Here is a 12,230-nt window from a genome sequence, read left to right on the forward strand (position 1 = left end):
GAATTCAATAAATAATCTTAGGATAAGTGCTACCCGGGTTTTTTATCATAAAAATAGCAGAAAATGAAAGTACATAATTTTACAAAACAATATATGTAAGAGAAATAACAACATATATCCTTCTCCCCCAAAAAACTCAAAACACAAAACAGCAACAACAAATGTAATCTCTATACTACATAAACCGCAAGGTTTAAAAGAACACAACACAGGTTAAAAATAGAAATTGTCATTAATTAGAAATGGCAAATTAAGGTCTATATATAACATACCAAGCTTAAAATTCCTACTGTAACATTCACTGTTTTACTCATTTTAGTCTCATTTTACATTTAAAATGACACAATGCATATACGTATATGTAACTATAAAAGTCTTACTATTTTTAGAAAGAAAATTACTTATATCAACTTAGCATATTTTATCTCTACCTAAAAATTTTCATAGAATTTAAATGAGGCTTTAGGAATTCCAGTAGTTAGTGTTTCATTTATAACATTTAATTTTATATAATCAGCTAGGTTTTATTTTATGCAAGGGTTTTCTTTAACACAAAATTTATAAAACATACTCCCAATACAAAAATGGTATGTCAGAGAGATGAAGTCTGTAAGAATAAGAAGTCAGCCATACAAATGGTCCTGTAATTGCACTCAGTGGCTATTAAAGGTCAGAAGTACAGCAGAATTACAGCTCTGCAGTACTCCAATTTGGCCTCTAAGAACACAGCCATACTGACATCTAAAACAAGACCCGTTTACCTCCTGGGTAAGGAAAAAAGCTGTGGGGAAGATTAAATCTGTTAAGGCCAGGAGGCCCCTCAAGAGTTCAGGCTGGTGGATAACTATCTCAAAGGAAAACATGAGTTATAAAGATTACCTCAGCAACTTTTGGAGGTACTCCATCCCCAAGCACTTCCCTGATGAAGCAGTGCTGGCCCATGTAATAGGAGAGTCCACAGGTTCTCTTGAAGGCATCTTTCAGTCGTTTCAGCTCTACATCTGTAACTGCAATTCAGAAATAGAACACACGTAAAAACCCAGGAGAGAAAAGAAGACAACTCTCACAATCTTTAGACTTTTTTCAAACCAATTCCTAAGAAAAACTGGCAAATACTCTTTTCAGATAAGTTAAAAAAAAAAAAAATCCAAAGGTATTTTCTTGTCATAACTCTAATATTTTCAAATCTGATCTACAAAATATGAAAATTCTTGACCTGTTATTCTCAAAAGACAGATCTTTAAACTACCCATACAAATTTTAGGCAGGGGCAAGAAAGAGGTAACAAAGGCTTCAAATCAGCAAATAGGCCAATTGGCATTTGATTCTGGCATTGATGTTTTCAGCAGCAATATGCTCACTTCCTTCAGGATAAAATTTATATTATCTGTAGTCCTTGAGCACACATCCATCCATGTAGAGGATACTCCCCAAATTTAGCTTAGATTTTGCCACCATTTAAAAAGAAAATAATCTATAAATAGATTATACTAACAATCTAAAAATTTTAGACACCTATCACCAAAAATAAAATTACTAAGCCACTACCTTATTTTAGGCATTGAAGACTAGAAACTGTAAAAAACAATCTCTTCCTACAAGGACAGAGAAATAAATACCCCTTAATATTATAAGGAGCCCGGGTGGCACAGTGGTTAAGAGTTGGCAGTTCAAGTTCACCAGCTGCTCCTTGGAAATCCTATGGGGCAGTTCTACTCTGTCCTATAGGGCTGCTACAAGTCAGAACCGACTCAACAGTAACGAGTTTGGTTTAGTTTTCCTTTTTTTAAATATTATATGGTTAGTGCAATGATCACAGTGGAGGTACAGAAATGGGTACCTTAGACCCATGGTGGGGAAACAGAGAAGGCTTCTGGAAGGAGAGGATGATTACATAAAATCTTAAGGGATAAACCAAGCAAAAAGAAAAAAAGACAAGTGCATGCCTGGCAGAGAGAATATTTTGTTCAGAAGTTCAATGATCCTCAGGGTGAATGGAGAACTCTATATTACTAGAGGAAAATAAGTAAGGCAGAGAGTAGTAAATGATAAACCTAGAGAGCCAGTGAGACCAAGTCACAGAGATTCTCTTCTGTCATAATAAGGAATTTGGGCTTAATGTTGGAAGGGACACACAGTCAGATACAATTCATATAGCTCCGTCTACCAGCAGTGAAGAGAACAGAATTGAGGTGGGAAAAAACAGAAGCAATAACTAGAACCGCTACTACAAGAGGAAAAACCCAAAAAAAACCCAAACCCACTGCCTTCGAGTCGATTCTGACTCATAGCAACCCTATAAGGAGGAGCCAAAACTGGGAACAATCTAGGAAGAAAAGTCAACAGAACTTGAAGCTTGCCTGGGAATAGAAGCGATCTAAAATAACACCCAGGTTTCTATTCCGGGAAACTTAAAGGATGGTGGTATTATGTGAACAGGGAACGTAGGAAAAACAATAAGTCAGTAAGAAAAGATGATAAACTCCATTTTGGACATACTGAATATGAGGAACCTTAGGTATTCACTGGGTTTTGGGGATTATAAGTGGAAAGCTTAGGAGAAGTTTGATGGGAGTCATCCGCCTACAGGTGGCAATTAAAACCATGACTAAGAAACACAATAAGAAACAAAACTGAAAGAAACCAATGCTTATAGTGTGTGCAGAGGAAGAAAAAAATGCTCAAAAGAAACTAATAAGAAATAGAAGGAGAGACGGAGAAAAAAAGAGAATGTGGTCTCCAAAAGCCAGGAAGAAGGAACTAATGGACAGTCTCAAGTAAAACAGAAAGGACCAGCAAGATAAAGACTTAGGAGTGCCTGGCACATAGCGAATCACTCAATACATGTTTATGATAAGGAGGGAGGGTTGATGGGTTCAACAACATGTAGGGCAATGATAAAACAATAAGATCCAATACTTGAATAAGTAGCTAGAGAAAAGTGTTAACATGAGGTGCTTACTTCATTAAAAACTGGAATTACAGTATTAACATCTCCAATATACTAATTTGATTTTTCTTTCTTTTTAGAACACAAATGTGAAAAATAGAACAGTCATGTGTGATAAATTACAGTAATGGAGAAGATACGACTTCAACTACTGGAAAACCTATTTCTTCAAAATGTCTAATTTTCATTAATGGCTTTTCTAATAAATTAGGTTGCTCACAGTCTAGCAGAGAAGAAAAAAAATCAACCATTAGAATATACTATGATAGTTTCATGCACTGTTGATTACAGATTATTTGAAGAACTGTTTGATAATATGTTTAAAAAAATAGCAGTCTCATGATCAAGGAATGTATTCATTTATAGTGGAAGGAAACGTACATATAAACAAGCTTTTTAAAACATTTATAAAAAGCAAACAATGTCCACCAGCAGAGAACAGGTTGAATAAGCTATGGTATACTCTCAAAATAGAATATCAGACTAAAATGTTCAATAGATCCATTTTTACTGAAAATAGAGTATTTTTACTTACTCAAAATCTATAGAAAAAGAATACATAAAAGTGTTCATTTGTAAAAATTTTTTCAATTTTCTGAAACTGAAAATTTTAAAAATAAACTTAGGCAAGAAAGAAAAATAGAACCAGGTCTAATAAGTTTTAAGGTAAGACACCATACTATCAATGTAGTTATTTTAATTTTAGAAAGAAAATGTGCAGTTTTAGCAAAAATATGGAAAACTGAACACATGAATTTTTTTTCTCTTCTCTCTCAAGACCTCACTAAAACTACAACAATAAAAAAAGAATATAAACTCACAAGGACAAAGAAAATAAAAAAAGAGAGGACTGATGACCTAAGAGACAATTTTTTTTGTAGAGGACATTAAGAGTCTGCAGGACTGGTGACTGATCTAAAGAAGCTAAAGAGAGTTGAAACCTCAGCACCAGGAGTTGAGAAATGCAAACAAGAAGCAATCCAATTCATTCTGTCCAGAGCTCCAAAAAGGCTCAGGAACTGACAGTACTAATAACGACAAAAGGCAGAGGAGGTAAGAGGAGGGGCTAAAAGAAAGAGATGGGTTGAAAGTCTATATAAAGAATGGTTAGACTGGACTGGACCAAAAGCAAAGAAGTTTCCGGGATAAACTGAATGCTTCAGAGGTCAGCGGAGCAAGGGCGGGGGTTTGGGGACTATGGCTTAAGGGGACTTCTAAGTCAATTGGCAAAATAATGCTATTATGAAAACATTCTGCATCCCACTTTGAAATGTGGCGTCTGGGGTCTTAAATGCTAACAAGCGGCCATCTAAGATGCATCAATTGGTCTCAACCCACCTGGAGCAAAGGAGAATGAAGAACACCAAGGTCACACGATAACTAAGAGCCCAAGAGACAGAAAGGCCACATGAACTAGAGACTTACATCATCCTGAGACCAGAAGAACTAGATGGTACCTGGCTACAACTGATGACTGCCCTGGCAGGGAGCACATCAGAGAACCCCTGAGGGAGCAGGAGATCAGTGGGAGGCAGATCCCAAATTCTCACAAAAAGACCATACTTAATGGTCTGACTGAGACTAGAGGAATCCCGGTGGTCATGGTCCCCAAACCTTCTGTTGGCCCAGGATAGGAACCATTCCCGAAGACAACTCAGCAGGCATGAAAGGGACTGGACAGTGGGTAGGAGAGAGATGCTGATGAAGAGTGAGCTAATGATATCAGGTGGACACTTGAGACTGTGTTGGCATCTCCTGTCTGGAGGGGGGATGGGAGGATAGAGAGAGTTGGAAGCTGGCAAAATTGTCACAAAAGGAGAGACTGGAAGGGCTGACTCATTAGGGGGAGAGCAAGTGGCAGAACGGAGTAAGGTGTATATAAACTTATATGTGACAGTCTGACTTGTTTTTGTAAACGTTCACTTGAAGCTCAATAAAAGTTAATATAAATAAATAAATAAATGGCAGTGCGGCACTTTCTTATAAAGTTAATACAAAATTACTTTATAACCCAGGAATTCCACTCCTTGTTATTTAGCAAGAGAAATGAAAATATTGTACAGAAATGCACACAGCAACTTTATTAATAACCAAAAAACCAGAAACTCCTTTTTCGCCTATGAACAGATGAATAATTTGTGAAATACCCGTACAATGGGATATTACTCAGCAATAAAAATGAAGAAACAATCCAGTGCAATGGGTTTCTCTTATATACAGCCTTTCTGGCCTAGGCTTTATAATTCTGCCAAAATGATTGGCTGGGCCACAACCTTGAAGGGATTGATTAGTCTACTATGCAAATAGCATGTGAAAAACCACCCAAATAGGGTTACATGTAATACATACAAGCTGCGCTTATGAAAAATTGTTGTTGTTACAACTAATTACAGGGATATTTTAATTAAAAAAATAGTAAATTTCTGCTGAAACGCTGCACAAAAATTTTATAGTCATTTTGTAATTTTTTTTTTTTTACCGTGCTTTAGGTGAAAGGGTACAGAGCAAATTCGCTTCTCATTAAACAATTAATACACATATTGTTTTGTGACACTGGTTGCCAACCCCTTGACGTATCAACGCTCTCCGCTTCCCGATCCCGGGTTCCCCATTTCCATTTGTACAGCTTTCCTGTCCCTCCTGTCTTTTCATCCCTGCCCTGGAACTGTCGCGCCTGCTTAGTCTCGTATACATGGTTGAACTACATGTGTTACTGTTTGTTTCACATGCCTCAGACAGTCATTTTGGTATCATCCCCTCTGACAGTGTCACTTAGTGCAGTCTGCACCCCGTGACCTCTAGTGACGCCACTGCCCCTAGCTGTTTTAAAATTGTACTTTTGGCTGATTTTCTACAACAAATACTTATTAAATGTCTACTGTATGTCAGGCAGGGTCAAGATTAGTAATATCGAATTCTAAAATTTCAAAACTTAATAGGAAAGATAGGCACATAATGAAATAACTGAAATACCAGGTAGTAAATGTCAAAGTGGAGGTACTGAGCTGGTGATCAAGAAAGTCGTCTAAGAGGTAGTAACTCTTGACTTGGGGTTTAAAGAAAGAGTAGAGTCCCTGTAGTGTGTAAATGGTTAATGTGCTCAACTGCTTGCTAATCAAAAGGCTGGAGGTTCGAGTCTACCCAGAGGCACCTCAGAAGAAAGGCCTGGCAATCTACTTCTGGAAAATCAGGGCTTGAAACCCTATGGAGCACAATTCTACTCTGACACACATGGGGTAACCATGAGTCAGAATGGACTGGATGGTAACCGAAAGTGGTTCACCTGGCAAGAAACGGCAGAAAGCTTTTCTATTCCATGAAGGCAAAGCACATAGAAAAGCATAAATTAGCACGGGTAATCAGGAAACTCCAAGTAGTTTGACATAAATGGAGTATAAGGTGCAAGAGGCAGGACTAGAGGAAATGAAGTTGATAACTGGCAGACATAACAGACCCTTGACTTTATTCAAGGTGATAATGTTCCTAACTAAAAGACTTTATTTCCCAGCTTTCCTTGCAACTAGTGATAGCCAATGAAATGTAACAGAAGTTGCCAGGGAGAGCTTTCAAGAAGGTTCCTTAAAAGGTGAAGACAGCTGGCAAATAATATCTTTTTGCCTTGTCCCTTCTTCCCACCTGGAACTCAGAAACTATGCTTCCAGCAACCATTTTATACTATGAGTGAGCCTGAATTAAAAGCCGTGTATTAAGGTTGGTGAAGTCGAAAAACAAGTCGTGATGACCACGGAACTGTCATACAACTCCTGGATATCCTATCTCCAGGCCTCTGTCTTATTTATGAGAAGTCCTGGTGGCTCAGTGGTTAAGCATTTGGCCACTAACCAAACGGTTGGCGGTTCAAACCCACTGTAACGGAATTTGAATATTTTGCTTTATATTTACATTTCTACCTTACCAACAATAAATAGGTCAAGTCCTCCTTTCTGATTTGGATAGAGAAGCTAAAGAGCTTAGGCAGGGTCATATGAAGAGATTAGAATTCATTGCTCCTGAAAGGAAAACTAAAGTACATACTTTTAATAACCCCACAAAACAAACATATGAGAAGGAAGAAAAAAGCCAGCATAATGCTCACTGCTGTCTCTAAAGTCTGTTTTTCTTGTCTGTACTAGTAGTTCTCAACCTTTTTTCTGCAGAGACAGTATGGATGTTTGCATTCCTGTGGGCATTCTCTGAACTCTATACCCTTTTATTTCCATTCAAGAAATCATATGCATGCGACTGTGAAATGCATAAGCTTTAATTCATTTTTGTAAAGGTAAGATTTTCATAAGACTGGTGTTCTGTGGAAACCCTGGTGACGTAGTGGTTAAGTGTTACAGCTGCTAACCAAAGGATCGGCAGTTCGAATCCGCCAGGCACTCCTTGGAAACTCTGTGGGGCAGTTCTACTCTGTCCTATAGGGTCGCTAAGAGTCGGAATCAATTCGATGGCACTGGGTTTGGTTTGGTTTTGGTTTTGGTGTTCTGTATTCCTGTTACTTATACTGTAACTTCTTCAAATGTAACATTTAACTCTTATTTCTCCAAGTAGATATTAAGTCCCTCAAGAGTGGGGACCAAGTGTTCTATTTCTTCATCTCTCCCACAGAGCCAAGGTGGTGTCATGCATTTAGATTTTTGCTAAAGCATGAGAAATTGCTATCTTTAACAGTTTGGTTCCAAAGGCATTAATGAGAATTTAGTAACACATGGTTCAGAGGATAAAATTAGAGGTAAACACTGGGAAATATGCCTTTTGCTGCCAAAGTAAGCTAAGAATTTACAAACAGGTGACAAGAAGAAGATGCCGAACGTAGCAAAGAAATCACAATGAACACTAATTTATAAATGGGCTTTGGCAGAGCTGAACTGAATTTACCCACCAAAAGCCCCTCTGGCAGACTCCTTACAACAAAAACCGCTTCAGGTAGATGATAAAGGCAACCCAGGTGGAACACCTCAGGCAAGAGGCAGCCTACAACCAGCAAGTTGTTTTTGCCACTGGTGACTTTGTAGAGAACACAACACTTTCAGACTTTCAGAAAATAACTAGGACTAAATGGTGTCTTAAGATTTTGTCTCTGACAAAAACGAAACAAAGTTGAAGGTTTATACCTTGACTCGTATTCATAAACTTAAGTGGCACAGTACTAGAAATTCTGAAACTGGCCTACACTTGTTCTATAAACTAGAATCCCTAATAATACAAAAGGATTCAATTCCTTCAAAGCAGACTTTCATTTTATGATGTTAAATTGGTTAATACGTATTGTAAGAGTTAACCAAAAAACATATGAAGAAATTAACTCTAAGTAAAATAATATAAAGAAAAATTTTTAAATGAGTATGCATTTATTATTTTACAAAGATTAAAGGACTTCTGAGAACCTCAGTTTTATAAAGTACTCCCATGAGGCAGGAAAGGAGATTCCAATTTTCATAACTAAGGCCAAAAGATTGATTTGCTAATCAGGGACAATGCTAACACTATAATTACTGACTTTGACCCCTAAGCAATACTATTCTCAAGAAAATAGCTCATAGGACTTCAGATAATGTTCATATAAACTGTCTCTGTGGTAGATAATTAATTTTTTAATGGAAAATATACACTTATAGTTGACCCTGTGAACCCAAAATATAAGCCCCATTATTATAGCTTAAATTCAATTAAGTTTTCTACCCATTCTGAATTCAGTCCATCGAAATATAAAAAGGAAGTGAGATCATTAAAATTTCCAGGCTAAGATCCCTGATGAACCAAAAAAATAGTCATTGCCAGATTTAAAAGCATTCGTTCACCCACTACCTTGCTTCTGAACATCTTCATGTCATCGGTAATGATGTGTAAGTATTAGACTCCTTTCTTATCTTCCTCTAAAGCATATATTACAAAGATAGAAAGCCTAATTGAAGGACAGAAAAATGGCTTAATGAGCACTTCATAAAAAAGGATATTCGAATGTCCAATAAACATGAAAATGTGTTCAATCTCATTAGTAATCAAGGAAATGCAAATTAATAACATACCACCAGACAGCTATTACAATGGCTGAAATCAAAAAGGCTGAGACTTTATGAACAAAGTAAAAAGAGAACCCAAAGATTGGGAACAAAAATCTGAGGAACCATATTATCAGCTAAAGGCCTAATATCCAAAATACTCACAAAAATTCTATAAGTTAACAACAACAAAAAAAACCTAATCAAAAAATGGGCAAAGGACTTGAACAGCTCACCAAAGAAGATATCCAAATGGCTAACAAGTACATGAACAGATGTTCAACATCATTAGCCATTAAAGAGATGCAAATCGAAGCCATAATGAGGTATCACCTTACCCCCATTAGAATGGCAATGATCAAAAAAAAAAAACTGAAAACAACAGGTGTTGGGGAGGTTGGAGAAACTGGAACCCTCATCCATTGCTGGTGGGAATGTAAAATGGTATAGCCACTGTAAAAACCAGTTTGGCGGTTCATCAAAAAGTTGAACACAGAACTACAATTAAAAAAAAAAAAAAATTTGACTCAGTAATCCCAATCCCAGGTATATACCCAGACGAAGTGAAAGTAGGAATGCAAACAGAAAACTGTATGCCACAGTACACTGCAGCACTTTTCACAACAGCCAAAAGGTGGAAAAAACCAAAATGTCTATCAGCAAATAAATGGATTAAAAAATGTGGCACATACCGTATTTTGTGCAAATAATGCACGCCCTCTGCATTTGTTTGCCAGCCATGCCCTGTCCTTCCCCCGCCCCCCCCATGAGACACCCTTGCAAGCGTTACCACTCCAATTCTTATACGCTGCAGTAAAAAAAAAAAAAATAGCATCTTTACAAAAATACCTCAAGGCAGGAGGGAGCAACCTGGCATGTTATTTGTGTTAAAATACAGTACATACAATGGACTATTATGCAGCTATGAAGAGAAATTAAGTTCTGATGCATGCCACGATATAGATGAACCTTGAAAACATTATGCTGAGCAAGATAAGTCACTCGCAAAAAGATAAATACTGTATGATCTGACTTATGTGAAATAAGCAACTATATAGACACCAAAGATTACTAATGATTATCAAGGATAGAAAGGAGGGGGAAGAGCGAGTTTTTGTTTGGGTGGCATTGAGTTTGTGTTAATGGTGGTGGAATGTTTTGAAAAGGACAGCAGTAATGATGGCACACGAAAAATGTAATCAATATCATTTTACTGTAAATGTGGAAGTTGTACTGGCAAATGTTTTGGTGCGTATATTTTCACACAAACACACAAAAAAGACTGAGAAAACCAAAATGCTGGCAATGATACAGAAGAACTGAAACTTTTATTCATTGCTAATGGGAACGTAATACAGTACATCTGCTTTGGAAAAGGGTTTAGCAGTTTCTTTTAAACATACCCCTACCCTTTGACCTAGCAATTTCACTCCTCAGTATTTACGTAATAGAAACGAAAACATATGATCTAGAAAGACCTCAACATAAATGTTCACAACTTCATTTATAATAGCCAAAAACAGAAAATGATCCAAACGTCCATGAAGATGTGCACAGATTTTTAAACGTTCACATTATAGATACTATTCAGCAATAAGAAAAAAGCTATAGATACACGTAACAACATGGATAATGCTCACAGACATTAATTATATAGAGCAAAAGAAGGCTGACACAAAAGAGTAAACAAATACTGTGGGATTTTATTTATGTTAAGTAGAACATGCAAAACTAATCAAAGGTGACAAAAATAAGAGTACTGGTTACCTCTGAAGGTGAGGGAGATTTACTGGGAAGGGATACATGTGCACTTTCTTGGATGACAGAAATATTCCGTATGTTGTCAAAACTCACTGACAGTAAGACGTGCTTTTATTGTGTAAAATTTTCTTGGGAGGGAGAAGGGTGGGGAGGAGACTTTAAGGAGGTTTGACTTCTGGAATGGTGTAGTAAAAGTCTCTGAAAATCCATCCCTCCATAAAAACGATAAGAATACAGATTAAAAACTGTGAAATTCAACTTTTTCAGAACACTAGAAATCAACTAAAGGCTTGCAATGATCCAAGGAGCCTTATGTAAGAAAAGCGGTTGAATCTCTGTAAAAACAGCGATATTTGCGGTGCTTTGCCAAGCTCCATTCCCATCTCCCTCTCCCTAGCTCTGCAGTATCCTTTGAAAACCAACAACGTCCCAACTCACAATAGCTGTGAAAACCAGCAGCCACTGAGGGAAGCAGAAAGGTCTGCAGCTTCCTAAGAGCCCCATCCCCAGAGAGTTCTCAATATTTGACCTGTCAGGTAGCGTCCTAAAGAACACCTTCTCAGGGACTGTGTTTAAATTCACTCTGTACAAACGGCACTATCCCCAGAGCGTTCACTAAAAACAATCAGCGGCAACTATTTAACCTTGCAACTGCATGAGACAGCATTACTTCCTGGGCTGACAAGAAAAAAAAAGGCCAAAACTGAAAAAGAAAAACTGAGAAACTGGAGGCCTAGAGGTGGCTTTGAAAAGCTCCAACATACAGAATCTACTTGATGGCAACTGGTTGTATTTTCTGTTGTATAAAGATGGTAATAAATGCTTCACAGAAACATGAAAACATGTTGTAATATAACGATAAATAATCAAAGATGATTAAAATTACACAAAAATTATACACAGTGGATGATTATGTACACACACAAAAAAGTGGCTTTTGTGTTGGGTGGCAATTAGAGGTAATTTTTTAATTACTTTTTAATGACACAACTAATAAGTGAATGCATTCTTTTTTTAAGTTTAAACGGTACACACAAATAAGGCTAAGACCTAAAAACCACCACAAAATCCTACTAACCTCCTCTCTCCTGTCCCACTCCCTCCCACCATCTTCCCCCAACACTTCCCCAAGAGATAATCAATGTTTATCTTTCGGGTCTTTTTTCATGCTTTTTTAAGCTGTACCCATAGAAACCTACAGTAATATCATATTACCCACCCACTGCCATTAAGTTGATTCCGACTCATAGTGACCCTGTAGGACAGGATAGAACTGCCCAATGGGGTTTTCAAGGCTATTAATCCTTACGGAAGAAGACTGCCACATCTTTCTTCCTCAGAGCAGCTGGTAGGTTTGAAACGCCAACCTTTTGATGCGCAGCCGAGCATTTTAACCACTGTGCCACCAGGGCTCCTTAGTATCACATTACACATATCATAATGTAACTTGTTCTTATTACATATAGATCTAGCTCATTCCTTTATGTGCTACATGTAGTTGTTGTTATGTGCTC

The 12,230-nt window shown here is 37.3% G+C and overlaps 1 protein-coding gene across 2 annotated transcripts in view; it reads right to left on the reverse strand.

Annotated features, from left to right (window-relative positions):
- USP32 (ubiquitin specific peptidase 32) overlaps positions 1–12,230 on the reverse strand; it is a 212,936-nt gene that overhangs the window by 165,219 nt on the left and 35,487 nt on the right. For both annotated transcript variants that reach the window (XM_049860791.1, XM_049860790.1), the window contains exon 2: positions 880–1,007. In XM_049860791.1, coding sequence (XP_049716748.1) covers positions 880–1,007 — 128 coding nt within the window. The remainder of the gene's footprint in view (positions 1–879; positions 1,008–12,230) is intronic.

This window comes from Elephas maximus, chromosome 19 (genome assembly GCF_024166365.1).
Source record: "Elephas maximus indicus isolate mEleMax1 chromosome 19, mEleMax1 primary haplotype, whole genome shotgun sequence".
Taxonomy (NCBI): domain Eukaryota; kingdom Metazoa; phylum Chordata; class Mammalia; order Proboscidea; family Elephantidae; genus Elephas; species Elephas maximus.